The following is a 16127-nucleotide window of genomic DNA, read 5'->3' on the forward strand; positions in this document are numbered from 1 at the left end:
AGGAAAAAGAAAATAATAAGGAAAAAAGGGAAAAGCAGGCGCATTATACTTACCAGTCTCCTATGCGGCTGTAACACTACTTCCAGGGCACTCATGCAACTTCCGGGACCGCTCATTAACCTTTATATATATATATATATACATATATATATATATATATATATATATATATATATATATATATATATATATATATATATATATATATATATATATATATATAAAATGTGCACTGCTTCCACCACTCACTGGCAGTCCCAGCGTCTCTGATTGGTTGCAGTCAGAGAGCGCCCCCACCCTGTGTGACAATGTGTCTGACTGCTTTCAATCACAGATTGGTGTAAAAATCAATAAAAAAAATTGCATAGCATAGAGTCCCCCCAATATTATGAATCCCAGCACAGATAAATTATATGGCTACAGGCTACAGCCCCCAGCTGTGTGCTTATCTTGGCTGTGCATCAAAAGAAGAGGGATCGCATGCGGCTTTTTAAAAATTATTTAAATAAATAATTAAAAAAAAACGGCGTGCAGTTCTCCCCCGAATTTTGATACCCAGCCATGATAAAACTGACGGCTGGAGCCTGGGATTCTCAGGCTGGGGAGACCCAAGGTAATTGGGCCCCCAGCCTAAAAATAACAGCGTGCAGCTGCCCAGGGTTGTCACATCCATTAGATGCGAGAATCCTGCCACATCACCCGACTCATCCAGATTGCCCTGGTGTGGTGGTAATTGGGATAATAAGGGGTTAAGGACAGCTGACAGCTTCCACTAAACCCTAGATTAGTAATGAGAGGTGTCTATGTCACAGCAGGCAGTCATGTTATGTGCCCGTGCACTGCCATTTGAGATGTAGCAGAGCTGAAATTGTTGTGGGACCTCGTGTGGATTACGTCGGACCTTTGTGTTTTGTAGGTTAAGATAGGGGTGAAACCTTACTTTATGAAGAAGAATTGCTTGTGACTTACATCTTCATGTTTCCGAATGTTTTCTTTTCTAGGACACGGCATTAGCCATTTTGTCAAGTGTAACAGAAAGAGCAAGCGCAGGAACAGCAAAGTGGGCCTGGCTGAGGAGAGGCCTGTTCTACCTAAGAGTCGGTCAGCACTCCAAAGCTGTATCTGAGTAAGTGAACCGGGCCTGCTATCTCAAAATATATTTCTCAGAATAGCAGCAGTAAATCTGATATTGTTTAACCCCTTCATGACATTTGATGTAAGTTTACATCATAGTCGGAAAGGGGTTCCCACAAAACTACATTATCTTACATCATGGCAATTATGCGGGCACAGAAGCTGTGCCTGCACGTTCACTGTCGGGAGCTCGGCTAAAGTGATAGCCAAGTTCCAGCTGTCACAGCCAGTGTCAATGCCCGCACCACTCCTGGCTGTTTTACCCCTAAATATCACAATCAATGATCGCATCATTTAGGAGGCTGGGAAAGGGAGTGCGCTCCCTCTGCCACCCGTGACGGGGCCCAATCATTGGGTCCGATAATTGGGGTGAACTCTAGGTCATATCATGACATCCAGGTCTTCCGAGTTACCAGCAGGGTCTAACAGACGTTCTTTCAGTGTTACACTAACAGACATGATGTATTGCAATACATCTGCATTGTAGTACGTTATACCAGAGGTCAGAGTAATAAAAGTTATTGTCCCATATAGGAACTAAGTAAAAAGTGAAAAAAATCGTAAATAAATATATATTAAACAGAATAAAGAGCAAAAAAATGAAAAAACTATTACACCAATAAATACGTATATTTAAGTAAAAACCAAAGTAAACAAAAAAAGTACACATTTGATATTGCTGTATCTGGAACAACCTGATCTATACAAAGTTAACCCCTTCAGTGAACACCGTAAAAAATAAATGTATCAAAAACTTTGCCTTTTCATCATGCATCTGACAAAAAAGTGTGCTAAAACTCACTAAAAAAGTTATATGTAAATAAAGATGGTGTCGCTGAAAACTTCATTTTGTTCCTCGAGAAACAAGCCGCTGTACAGCTTTTTCAGCAAAAAAAATTAAAGCTATAGCTCTCAGAATACAGCAATGCAAAAACCTTTTTTTTCCTGTAAAATTATTTTTCTTTGTCGCTCCTAATTGGGAGACCCAGACAATTGGGTGTATAGCTATGCCTCCGGAGGCCACACAAAGTATTACACTAAAAGTGTAAAGCCCCTCCCCTTCAGCCTATACACCCCCCGTACTGCTACGGGCTCATCAGTTAGTTTTTATGCTTTGTGCGAAGGAGGCAGACATCCACGCATAGCTCCACAGCTTAGTCAGCAGCAGCTGCTGACTATGTCGGATGGAAGAAAAGAGGGCCCATAACAGGGCCCCCAGCATGCTCCCTTCTCACCCCACTTTTGTCGGCGGTGTTGTTAAGGTTGAGGTATCCATTGCGGGTACGCAGGCTGGAGCCCACATGCTGCTTTCCTTCCCCATCCCTCAATTAGGGCTCTGGGTGAAGTGTGATCCCATCGGTCTCCAGGCACAGGAGACCGTGCTCCAACCACAGCTCCTGCGGACCCTGCTGGATAGGAGCCGAGTATCGTTCAGGGACATGGCCCTGCTACTTGGAGGTACTCTGTGTCCCCGTGGGGACCGCGCACAGCAACACTCCAGCATTGCTGGGTGTGCTAGTGCACCGGGGACAGCAGCGCTGGCTGCATGTGTGCCACTATATACTCAGCGTCGCTGAGTGTATTTGTGTAGGGGGACTGCCGCGCTGACCGCCGCTGCCATGGTTATGCCTGCGGCGCGGCTGGGACTGTTAGTGCGCCGGGGACTTCCGCGCCGACCGCGCTTATACGGCGGCCGCGCTTATAACTATAGTCCCCGGCTTCTGCGGCCTAGTCTCATTCTTTTCCCGCCCCCAGCCCTGCCAGTCAGGGGAAGGGCGGGACGCTGTACAGGTCGGCAGCACTGAGGGCTGGAGCATGCTTTGCATACTCCACCCCCCTCACTCTGCACAGTGGGACACCAGTTCCCGCACTTTTCTGGGTCACGCCCACGGCTCCCTCCTCTCCCCAGGACGCTGGCAGCCATTCCTCTCAGCTCTGCTAACGCTGGAGAGGAGAGACAAGCTCAAAGAGACCCAGGCAGGAATTCTGGTGCCCACACAAACGCTTTGCGCAGGCGGTAAGCAGCACCTGTGGTGCTGGCCCCACTAGTGCAGAAGTGTATTTATAGTTTATATGATTATAGTCTATACTTTACACTGTAGGGTGCACTGTTGATTGTGGCTATTTACCCTCCTGTATTGCTCAGAGGAGACAACAGCATGTCGTCCACAAATAGCAAGGGTGCCATGGCACAGACTTACTATGCTGCCTGTGCAGCATGTACGGCTATACTGCCGGCAGGTTCCACTGACCCTCATTGTGTGCAATGCTCGGCCCCTGTGGCACTTTCTCAGCCGGAGCCTCTGCTAGGTGTGGCCCAGGGAGAACCACCTGTAAACACTGTCCAGGTGACAGGGACGGAGTTTGCAGTTTTTACTGAAAGACTTTCTGAGACTATGGCTAAAATATTAGAAGCCTTGCAGTCCAGGCCGGCATCTCAAGCCAGGGGCACTGTGTTTTCATTGTCCCCTGGTTCCCCTCAGTTGGAACAGCAATGTCTTCCCGGGGTGTCTCATGGATCCCAGGGTGAGGTCTCTGACACGGACCGCAGCCCCAGACCGACTAAGCGAGCTCGCTATGAAATTCCCTCGACATCATCACAATGTTCAGGGTCTCAGCGAGAGGACTCTCTGTATGATGAAGCGGAGGTAGCTGATCAGGATTCTGATCCTGAAGCCGCTCTCAACCTTGATACTCCTGATGGGGACGCCATAGTGAATGATCTTATTGCGTCCATCAATGAAATGTTGAATATTTCTCCCTCAGCTCCTCCAGTGGAGGAGTCAGCTTCTCAGCAGGAGAAATTCCGTTTCAGGTTTCCCAAGCGTACAATGAGTATGTTTCTGGACCACTCTGACTTCAGAGAGGCAGTCCAGAAACACCGAGCTTATCCAGATAAGCGTTTTTCCAAGCGCCTTAAGGATACACGTTACCCTTTTCCCCCTGACGTGGTCAAGGGCTGGACTCAGTGTCCCAAGGTGGATCCTCCAATCTCCAGACTGGCGGCTAGATCCATAGTTGCAGTGGAAGATGGAGCTTCACTCAAGGATGCCACTGACAGACAGATGGAGCTCTGGTTGAAATCCATCTATGAAGCTATCGGCGCGTCTTTTGCTCCAGCATTCGCAGCCGTATGGGCACTCCAAGCTATCTCAGCTGGTCAGGCGCAAATTGACGCACTCACGTACGTCTGCGCCGCAGGTGGCGTCCATAACCTCTCAAACGTCGGCATTTGCGTCCTACGCTATTAATGCTGTCCTGGACTCTGCGACCCGTACGGCGGTTGCAGCCGCCAATTCGGTGGTAATACGCAGGGCCTTGTGGCTGCGGGAATGGAAGGCAGATTCGGCTTCCAAAAAGTGCTTAACTGGATTTCCATTTTCTGGCGACCGTTTGTTTGGTGAGAGATTGGATGAAATCATCAAACAATCCAAGGGAAAGGAAACATCCTTACCCCAAGCCAAACCAAAAACACCCCAACAGAGGAGGGGACAGTCGAGGTTTCGGTCCTTTCGGGGTGCGGGCAGGTCACAATTCTCCTCGTCCAAAAGGCCTCAGAAGGATCAGAGGAACGCCGACGCATGGCGGTCTAAATCACGACCTAAAAAGACCGCCGGAGGTGCCGCTACCAAGGCGGCTTCCTCATGACTTACGGCCTCCTCACACCGCATCCTCGGTCGGTGGCAGGCTCTCCCGCTTTTGCGACACCTGGCTGCCACAAGTAAAAGACCGTTGGGTGAGAGACATTTTGTCTCACGGTTACAGGATAGAGTTCAGCTCTCGTCCTCCGACTCGATTCTTCAGAACATCTCCGCCTCCCGAGCGAGCCGAGGCTCTTCTGCAGGCAGTGGGCATTCTGAAGGCAGAAGGAGTGGTGGTCCCGGTTCCTCTTCAGCAACAGGGTCACGGTTTCTACTCCAACCTGTTTGTGGTTCCAAAGAAGGACGGGTCCTTCCGTCCTGTTTTGGACCTAAAACTGCTCAACAAACACGTAAGGACCAGGCGGTTCCGGATGGAATCCCTCCGCTCCGTCATCGCCTCAATGTCCCAAGGAGATTTCCTAGCATCGATCGATATCAAGGATGCTTATCTCCACGTACCAATTGCTCCAGAGCATCAGCGCTTCTTGCGCTTCGCCATAGGAGACGAACACCTTCAGTTCGCGGCACTGCCGTTCGGCCTGGCGACAGCCCCAAGGGTTGTCACCAAGGTCATGGCTACAGTAGTTGCGGTCCTCCACTCTCAGGGTCACTCAGTGATACCTTACTTAGACGATCTGCTGGTCAAGGCACCCTCTCAAGAGGCATGCCAACACAGCCTCAACGTTACTCTGGAGATTCTCCAGAGTTTCGGGTGGATCATCAATTTTCCAAAGTCAAATCTGACACCGGTCCAATCACTGACATATCTTGGCATGGAGTTTTCATACTCTTCCAGCGATAGTGAAGCTTCCGCTGGACAAACAGCGTTCACTACACACAGGGGTACAATCTCTCCTTCAAGGTCGGTCACACCCCTTGACGCACCTCATGCACTTCCTGGGGAAGATGGTGGCAGCAATGGAAGCAGTCCCTTTCGCGCAGTTTCACCTGCGTCCTCTTCAATGGGACATCCTACGCAAGTGGGACAGGAGGCCGACGTCCCTAGACAGGAACGTCTCCCTCTCTCATGCAACCAAAGCTTCCCTTCGGTGGTGGCTTCTTCCCACCTCATTATCGAAAGGGAAATCCTTCCTACCCCCATCCTGGGCGGTGGTCACGACGGACGCGAGCCTGTCAGGGTGGGGAGCAGTTTTTCTCCACCACAGGGCTCAGGGTACGTGGACTCAGCAAGAGTCCTCACTTCAGATCAATGTTCTGTAGATCAGGGCAGTGTATCTTGCCCTAAAAGCGTTCCAGCAGTGGCTGGAAGGCAAGCAGATCCGAATTCAGTCGGACAACTCCACAGCGGTGGCTTACATCAACCACCAAGGTGGGACACGCAGTCGGCAAGCCTTCCAGGAAGTCCGGAGGATTCTGCTGTGGGTGGAAGCCACGGCCTCCACCATATCCGCAGTTCACATCCCGGGCGTAGAAAACTGGGAAGCAGACTTTCTCAGTCGCCAGGGCATGGACGCAGGGGAATGGTCCCTTCACCCGGACGTGTTTCAGGAGATCTGTTGCCGCTGGGGGATGCCGGACGTCGACCTAATGGCGTCACGGCACAACAACAAGGTCCCAACATTCATGGCTCGATCTCAAGATCACAGAGCTCTGGCGGCAGACGCCTTAGTTCAGGATTGGTCGCAGTTTCAGCTTCCTTATGTGTTTCTTCCTCTGGCTCTGTTGCCCAGAGTGTTACGCAAGATAAGGGCCGACTGCCGCCGCGCCATCCTCGTCGCTCCAGACTGGCCGAGGAGGTCGTGGTACCCGGATCCGACCAGATTTGCTGTCTCAAGGGCCGTTTTTCCATCTGAATTCTGCGGCCCTCAACCTGACTGTGTGGCCATTGAGTCCTGGATCCTAGCGTCTTCAGGATTATCTCAAGAGGTCATTGCCACTATGAGACAGGCTAGGAAACCAACGTCCGCCAAGATCTACCACAGGACGTGGAAAATATTCCTGTCGTGGTGCTCTGCTCAGGCGTTTTCTCCCTGGCCATTTGCCTTGCCCACTTTTCATCTCAATCAGGACATCTCCTTACCCTCGTTTTGTCCTCATCCAGTTCACCAATGTGAAAAGGATTTGCACTTGTTAGATCTGGTGAGAGCACTCAGACTCTACATTTCTCGTACGGCGCCCCTGCGCCGCTCCGATGCTCTCTTTGTCCTTGTCGCTGGCCAGCGTAAAGGGACACAAGCTTCCAAATCAACCCTGGCTCGGTGGATCAAGGAACCAATTCTCGAAGCTTACCGTTCCTCGGGGCTTCCGGTTCCCTCAGGACTGAAGGCCCATTCTACCAGGGCCGTGGGAGCGTCCTGGGCCTTGCGACACCAGGCTACGGCTCAGCAGATGTGTCAGGCAACTACCTGGTCGAGCCTGCACACTTTCACGAAACACTATCAGATGCATACCTATGCTTCGGCAGATGCCAGCCTAGGTAGGCGAGTCCTTCAGGCGGCAGTTGCCCACCTGTAGGACGGAGCCGTTACGGCTCTATTATGAGGTATTATTTACCCACCCAGGGACTGCTTTTGGACGTCCCAATTGTCTGGGTCTCCCAATTAGGAGCGACAAAGAAGAAGGGAATTTTGTTTACTTACTGTAAATTCCTTTTCTTCTAGCTCCAATTGGGAGACCCAGCACCCGCCCCTGTTTTTTGTATACACATGTTGTTCATGTTAAATGGTTTCAGTTCTCCGATATTCCTTCGGATTGAATTTACTTTAAACCAGTTTATAATTTTTTCCTCCTTCTGGCTTTTGCACCAAAACTGATGAGCCCGTAGCAGTACGGGGGGTGTATAGGCTGAAGGGGAGGGGCTTTACACTTTTAGTGTAATACTTTGTGTGGCCTCCGGAGGCATAGCTATACACCCAATTGTCTAGGTCTCCCAATTGGAGCTAGAAGAAAAGGAATTTACGGTAAGTAAACAAAATTCCCTTCTTCTTTTGTAAAAGTGGCAAAACATAAAAAAATAAGAATATAAATCAGATCTCGCTGTATTTCATATTGACCCAAAGAATAAAGCAGTCTTATCACTTTTTTTCGACACATTGAACAGCGTAAAAACACTATTCCTGAATTGCTGTTTCTGCTTGATTCTGCATTACAAAAAGTGGAATAGAAAGCGATCAAAACATGTTATGTGCCCCAAAATATTATGGTACCAACAAAATCTACAACTCATCCCCAAAAAAAACAGGCCCTCACATGACTCTGCTGGTGTAAGAATTAAAAAAACCCTATAGCTATCAAATTTCGGTGATGAAACCTTTATTTTTTTAAAAATCATTTTTAGTGTGAAAGTAGCAAAATCTAAAAAACAATATACATCTGGTATTGCTGTAATTGTACTAACCTGAGGACTAAAGCCACCTAATCACTTATACCGTAGGTGAACAGCGTAAAAAATTCTGCTTCCCAAAGATCACAGTCAGGCTTGGCTTATATTTATCCTGCTCTCTAAACTGAGCGCTTACACCATGGTTTCCATGTAAACCTCTGAAAAACATGATTCAGACAAAACTCCCAACTGAAAATTCACTGTAATGAGGCAGATGGAGTTTCTTTGAACTCCTGTCTGGCCTGTGGTCCGGCAGTGTCTGTCTTATTACGGATCTTTTTAGGCGTGCACAAAGGTGCAGTCAACAACAGTTTTGTGCACCTTTGAAAAGAAGGATACCGCTGAACAGAGGCCAAACGGAGTCAGAAGTAACTATGCTGCCTCATTATAGTTTATTGATCAGTCAGGAGTTTCACAAAAGTAAAAACTCATTGTGTCAGAACGGCTGCAGCCAGTAATCTAAGTGATACACTGTTGGAATCAGGATCTCTTTGCCTACATCATGCTGCTCTCAGATGTGGTAGCAAAAACCTGCTGACAGATTCCGTTTAAGACATTATAAACTAAAGCTGAAGATTATAGATCAGACACTGCCTATTCAGTTAATAACTTAACTAAATTATCAGTGAAAACCCCATTGTTCTGAATTTTTACATCTTTTTTGTATTTTGTTGCATATGTGACTCATATTTCCCAAACCTAATGGCTTTGAAGCAGCCAAACGACAGGGAGCCATTGATTGCATCCAGTTTCCTTTTACTCCCTGACTTCACAGCTTGCTTGCTCTGCACAAGTGCTCTCCAGGCCCATTCTCACAGGAGTCTGTCATATGGTCACTTACTGTGTCCTGTTGTGTTGGATGGAGCAGTAATTGCCATGCCCTTTGTTACAGTCACTTGGTATGGGTTCCCGACAATGCCTATGTTTTCTGCTCTGTACACAGGGCCTTTACAATATATTTGATTTTATTGAAATGTTTTGAAATAAACATCTCCATTTGTCTCATTTCCCCTTTCTCATTTATTGTTGATTTGTGTAATGATTTAGCTTACACGCTGCTCTGAGAGCCGACCCCAAGGACCCCACCTGCTGGGAGTGTTTAGGAGAAGCGTATCTGAGTAGAGGGGGTTATTCTACCGCGCTGAAGTCCTTTATGAAAGCTAGCGAACTGAATCCAGATTCAATATACAGTGCATACAAAATCGCATCCATCAAACAGATCCTGGGCACGTATACGGAAGCGGTGACTGAATACCAGCATATCGTACAGAAATCCGGAGAATATGTGCCAGCACTGAAAGGTAGCGTCCTCATTATGTAACATTGAAGATCCAATGTATGGGGAATATTGTATAGGCTTCCATGGACCCTTATTCTAATGCACTATTCATACCGAGCTTTGTACTATCAATGTATCCAGTGGTGGATGATGGTGATTATCCTCTAGATCTCATTAAACAGTAACTTACAGGAGTTTTTCATGCCCTTTTTTTTTTTTTAATATGGCCCTTTTTTCCTATGAGAAATTAAAAGGCTATCCCATCACATTTTAAAAAAAAATGAAAACCTTTCCTGATTACGAGGGCTGTGGAGTTGAAGTTGGTATAAAATGGGCCGACTCCGTCCGAAAATATATAATAAATTGGGTACAGCGGTTCAAAGCAGTATATGATTAATATTTTTTAATGAAATGGCGTATAAATGTCTGTTCTATTCCTGATCAAAGGATCTAGGCTTTTAGTTGAGATGAATCTGTGCTGCACTTTATGTACATAAGTAGTGATGTTACCATTTTACTACAGTAAATTTATCACAAAGATGAGTCATGTACAGTTGAAGCCAGAGGTTTCCATACACTATCTAAAAAGACACATCTGGAAGTTTTTCCTCACTATCTGACATGAAATCAGAATAAACCTTTCCCGTTTTAGGCCAATTAGGAACCAAAATTATTTGTATTTGCCAAATGCCAGAATATTGAGAAAGAGAATGTTTTAAGGCATTTTTATTACTTTCTGCAAAGTCAAAGGTTTACATACAATAAGAGTACTATGCCTTTAAACAATATGGTATAGCCCATGTGATGATGTCATGTCTTTGGAAGCTTCTGATAGGTTTAATGGCAACATCTGAGTTAATTAGAGACACACCTGTGGATGTATTTTAACGCACACCTGAAACACACTGCTTCTTTGTGTAGCATCATGGGAAAATCAAAAGAAATCAGCCAAGATCTCAGAAATAAAATTGTGGACTTGCACAAGTTTAGTTCATCCTTAGGTGCAATTTCCAGATACCTGAAGGTTCCTTGTTCATCTGTACAAACAATTCTACGGAAGTACAAATAAGATGGGAATGTCCAGCCATCATACCGCTCAGGAAGGAGACTGGTTCTGTGTACCAGAGATGAACGTGCTTTGGTCAGACATGTGAATATCAATCCAAGAACAAAATCAGAAGACCTTGTGAAGATGCTGGCGGAAGCTAGTAAGATTATGTTATTACCCACAATGAAACAAGTACTGTAGCTCTCTGATAGGCCCTCTGCCAATAAGAAGCCATTACTTCAAAAGGAAGATATAAAAAAAGACAAATTAATATTTAAAAATGTGCACAGGAACAAAAACCTTAAATTTTGGTGACATGTCCTGTGGTCTGGCGAAACTAAAATTGAACTGTTGAACTGTTTGGCCATAATGACCATTGTTACATTTGGAGGAAGAAGGGAGAAGCTTTGAAGCCTAAAAATACCATCCCAAGTGTGAAACACGGGGGTGGCAGCATCATGGTTTGGGGTTGTTTTGCTGCAAGAGAGACTGGTGCACTTCAAAAAATAGATGGCATCATGAGAAAAAAAGATTATGTGGCAACACTGAAGCAACATCTCAAGACATCAGCCAGAAATTTAAAGCTGGGGCAGAAATGAGTCTTACAAATTGACAATGACCCGAAGCATCGAAGCATACTGCCAAACTGGTTGCAAAGGGAATTAGGAATAACAAAGTCAATGTTTTGCAGCGGCCATCACAAGGCCCTGATTGATGATTTATGTAAAGCGCTATTTAATTAATGGCGCTATATAAGTCAATATACATTATATATTTTCTCAGTAGTTTTGAAAATTCATGGGCAAAGCTGAAAAATCCGATGCCAGCAAGGTGACCTACAAGCATGGCTCAGTTACATCAGTTCTGTCAGGAGGAATGGATACAGCCAGCTATGGTGAGAAGCTTGTGGAAGGAGATCCAAATCGTTTGATCCAAGTTTAAGTGCAGTGGTACCAAATATTAATGAAATGGATAAAGAATTTTGAATTTGCAGAAAAAAGTAAAAATGCCTTAAAACATTCTCTCTCAACATTTGGTTCCTAGTTGACCTAAAACGGGAAAGGTTTATTCTGATTTCATGTCAGATAGTGAGAAAAACATGCAGATGTGTTTTTATTAAGACAGGATTGGAACTTCTGGTTTCAATTGTATGAGGAAATCGGAGTTGGAGTCGGAGGTTTGGCTTACCTACTCCACAGCCCTGCTGCTTACTACACACATTGACATTGCAGTCGTTGTATGTGACAAATGGACAGACCATGTACAGAACTGAGCATTGCTCCCCCCTCCCGCGGTGATAACAGCTCTTAGCACTGGTTTTGCCATCAGTATACTGCTTCCGTAAGGTAGAGTACTCTTACCTCAAAACTGGAAGGGGAAATAGCTCCATGTATGTCTCTCCTGCAAGAAGCCCTATAAAATGCACACTAGATAATACAGAATTATACAGAATGCTGAATTCATCACTTTCCGTCCATCCATCACAAAAATTTATGATATGGTCATATGTTATTTTTTTTTACCATAATAATGTGACTTTCTTTATCGTTCCTTTGGGAGACCCAGACCATGGGTGTTTAGCTTCTGGCTCCGGAGGACACACAAAGTACTACACTTAAAAGTGTAGCTCCTCCCTCTGAGCTTATACACCCCCTGGTAGCCAGTCCTAGCCAGTTTATCGCTTTGTGTTCAGGAGGTCAAACATCCACACATGCATTCTCATCTGATTGTTTGACTTTTGGAAAGAGTTTGAAGAAAAGCGGGTCCATGTCTGGACTCCCGGCATGTCCCTTCTCACCCCACTGTGTCGGCGGTGTTGTTAAGGTTGATTTACAAGGCTGAAGCCTTACATGCCGCGCTCCTTCACCATCCCTTCTGGGCTCTGGCTTGAAGTGGGAGCCAGCACGGTCTCCATGCCTGACAGGAGTCCGGTCTCCATCCACAGCCCCTTGAGGATTCTGTTGGACCGGAGCACTCATCCCCAGGGACATGGCCCTGCGTCTCAGCAGCTAAGTACCTGAGACGTTTATGTTGGGGGTCCCGGTTCTTTATTGTAAGGGTAAAGTATGCTGTATGTGATTGTTTTTAACTTTTCCGGCGGGTTCTCCAGCTTTTGCCCGAGAACCGCGCCGATGGTGCCTGCTTGTCGGCCTCGCCGCTTAAATTTAGGCCCCAGCTTCGCCGGAGGCCTAGTTTCGTTTTCCTGCCCTCGCATGTCACTCATGCAGAGAGGGACAGGTTCGGCTCCTCCCGACAGCCGTTCTACACAGGGGAGGGACACTCCCCACTGCTGGGGCGTCCCTCCTTCCCGGCAGGTCTCTATAGCCCTCCAGTTCCCGCTCTTTTATAGGAACGCCCCTAGTCCCGCCCCCTCTCTTCGCTCAGGCGGCAATTTCTCAGGCAGAGTTCACTGCTCTGGGACATCCTGCATTCTGCATCTCTGATGAGGTGCTGCGACTCTGGGGGACCGGGCTTCGGGATCTGGAGGGCACACAACACCGCGCTCAGCGGTCTGGTAGGCCACAGCCGGTCTCCGGTTGTGGACCTCTGTATATTCTCCCTGGGGTTCATTCTCTGCAAAGCCCCCACTCCAGCAGCATGTCTCACACAAGGAGCAAGGCTCCAAAGCTTTATTCTGCATGCACTGCATGTAAGCTCCTGCTGCCTGAGGCGAGCATTTATCCACACCGTGATGGTTGCTCTAACTTGGCGGTGCCACAGCCTGGAGTCTCACCCCCAGTGGTCTCTCAGGCTGCTGCTGCACCTGTGATTGAACCCCCGGCCTGGGTAGAGTCCTTTTCTAGGTCCATATCCCAGTCATTTGCTGAGTCCATGGGACTTTTGTCCAGGACTTTGATGAATATGCATCAGCCCCCCTCACAGGGTGCCTCTAATACTCTTGACAGAGGACTCCTATCCTCTGACCTCCGTCCATCAGAGCTCACGGAGGATTCATCATCTGATCCCAGACCCCGTCCTTCTAAGAGAAGGCGCAGGGTTTCCTCCCCCTCCCCATCCCACGGCTCTGTCTCAAGAGCTGACTCTCAAGATGAGGAGGATGCTCTCACTGGGCGCTCGGAGGCTATGTATCCCATCGATTTCTCTGAGGGTGACTCAGATCTTAGTGATTTGATTGCTTCTATTAATTCTGTGCTTGATCTCAATCCGCCAGTGTCAGAGGAGCAACTCTCTTTGGCAGAAAAACATCAGTTTACCTCGCCTAAGAGAGTGAAGAGTGTGTTCTTTAACCACTCCAGTTTTCAGACCGCTGTGACCAAACCCAGGGCCTGCCCTGACAAACGCTTTCCAAAGTGTGGTTCTGATGACCGGTTTCCATTTCCACCTGAGGTGGTCAAGGAGTGGTCTCACTCCCCAAAGGTAGACCCTCCGGTGTCTAGGCTATCAGCCCGGACCCTTGTGTCGGTGGCTGACGGCACCTCACTTAAGGATTCCACTGACCGTCAGATTGACCTTCTGGCCAAATCTGTGTACGAAGCTGCGAGGGCCGCGCTTTCCCCGACTTTTGCAGCAGTGTGGGCTCTCAAAGCCATCTCTGCTTCTCTAGAGGAGATGCATTCCCTCACCAAGGAATCTATGCCTGAGATGGTTACCTTAACTGCTCAGGCTTCAGCCTTTTCATCTTATGCCATGTCTGCCATGCTAGAGGCTGCTCACCGCACTGCGGTGGCTTCAGCTAATTCTCTTGTTATCCGCAGGATTTTGTGGCTTCGAGAGTGGAAGGCAGATGCTTCGTCCAAGAAGTTTCTTGCTGGGCTCCCTTTTGCTGGTTCACGGCTGTTTGGTGAACAGCTGGATGAAATCATTAAAGAAGCTACTGGCGGGAAGAGTACTTCCATGCCACAAACTAAGACCAGGAAACCCGCCCATGGTAGGAATCAATCGAGGTTTCGTTCCTCCAACTGGTCATCCTCTAAGCCTTCCGCCTCGTCCGCTAACTCAGCCAAGGATCAGAAATACAACTGGCGCCCAAAAGCGCATCCGCAGAAGACCGCAGGAGGTTCTGCCACTAAGGCAGCTTCCTCATGACTCTTGGCCCGCTCCAGCCACGTCCTTAGTCGGTGGCAGGCTCTCCCACTTTGGCGACGCTTGGTTAAAACAAGTCTCCGATCAGTGGGTGAGAGATATCATATCTCACGGCTACAGGATAGAATTCTCTTCCAGCCCTCCAAACAGATTTTTTCTCTCAACTCCCTCCTGCTCCAAGGCCGCCGCCTTCTCGCAGGCCATGGCGTCCTAGCAGGCAAACGGAGTGATTGTCCCAGTTCCGGCCCATCCTGGATCTCAAGCTTCTCAACAAGCATGTCTGGGTGCGGCATTTTCGCATGGAGTCTCTGCGATCAGTCATTGCCTCTATGACCCAAGGGGAGTTCCTGGCGTCCATCGCCATCAGAGATGCCTATCTACATGTGCCAATCACAGTGTCACATCAGCGTTGGTTACGTTTTGCGATAGGAGAGGATCATTTCCAATTCGTGGCTCTCCCCTTCGGGTTAGCCACGGCCCCTCGGGTATTCACCAAGGTCATGGCGGCAGTGATTGCGGTCCTGCACCTCCAGGGGTTAGCAGTGCTTCCTTATCTGGACGACCTTCTGGTCAAGGGTCCATCCAGCGCAGACTGTCAGTGGAGTGTTTCGCTCACTCTCGCCACCCTAGCCCAATTCGGGTGGATTGTCAATCTTCCCAAATCCACTCTGACTCCGACCCAGAGTCTCACGTACCTAGGGATGCAGTTCGAGACTTTGCCGGCACTTGTGAAGTTGCCCTTAATCAAACAGCAGTCTCTCCGGCTAGCGGTGCGCTCTCTCCTGAGGCCCCGCCGTTATTCCCTCAGGCACCTGATGCAGGTGCTGGGTCAAATGGTGGCTTCCATGGAGGCGGTTCCCTTTGCCCAGTTCCATCTGCGTCCTCTGCAGCTGGACATTCTCCGCTGTTGGGACAAGCGGCCTTCCTCCTTACAGAGGTTAGTGGCTCTGTCGCCACGGACCAGGACCTCTCTTCAGTGGTGGCTACGACCCCTCTCCCTGTCCCAAGGGCGCTCCTTCCTGGCTCCGTCCTGGGTGATTCTCACCACGGATGCCAGCCTATCCGGCTGGGGAGCGGTACATCTCCACCACAGAGCTCAGGGCACTTGGACTCCGTCCGAGTCAGCCCTTTCAATCAATGTGCTGGAAACCAGAGCTGTGCTTCTAGCTCTCCTAGCCTTTCACCACCTATTGGCGGGCAGGCACATTCGAGTCCAGTCAGACAACGCGACAGCGGTTGCCTACATCAATCACCAAGGCGGGACACGCATGGACGGTGGCGAGTGGTCTCTGCACCCGGCAGTGTTTCAGTCAATCTGCCGCAAGTGGGGCACTCCGGACGTGGACCTAATGGCATCCCGTCACAACAACAAGGTTCCGGTTTACGTGGCTCGCTCCCACGATCCTCAGGCCTTCGCCGCGGACGCTCTGGTTCAAGACTGGTCCCAGTTTCGTCTGTCCTACGTGTTTTCCCCTCTAGCTCTCTTGCCCAGAGTCCTGCGCAAGATCAGAATGGAGGGCCGTCGAGTCATCCTCATTGCACCGGAGTGGCCCAGGCGAGCTTGGTCTCCGGACCTGCTCCAACTGTCCGTGGAGATGCCGTGGCATCTTCCGGACCGTCCAGACCTGCTCTCGCAAG

At 48.5% G+C, this 16127-nt stretch overlaps 1 protein-coding gene across 2 annotated transcripts in view; it reads left to right on the forward strand.

Annotated features, from left to right (window-relative positions):
- SKIC3 (SKI3 subunit of superkiller complex) overlaps window positions 1-16127 on the forward strand; it is a 269270-nt gene that overhangs the window by 114748 nt on the left and 138395 nt on the right. For both annotated transcript variants that reach the window (XM_075325084.1, XM_075325085.1), the window contains exons 16-17: window positions 1002-1126; window positions 9166-9419. In XM_075325084.1, the coding sequence (XP_075181199.1) occupies window positions 1002-1126; window positions 9166-9419 (379 nt within the window). The remainder of the gene's footprint in view (window positions 1-1001; window positions 1127-9165; window positions 9420-16127) is intronic.

The sequence above is a fragment of the Anomaloglossus baeobatrachus genome, chromosome 1, assembly GCF_048569485.1.
Source record: "Anomaloglossus baeobatrachus isolate aAnoBae1 chromosome 1, aAnoBae1.hap1, whole genome shotgun sequence".
NCBI lineage: Eukaryota > Metazoa > Chordata > Amphibia > Anura > Aromobatidae > Anomaloglossus > Anomaloglossus baeobatrachus.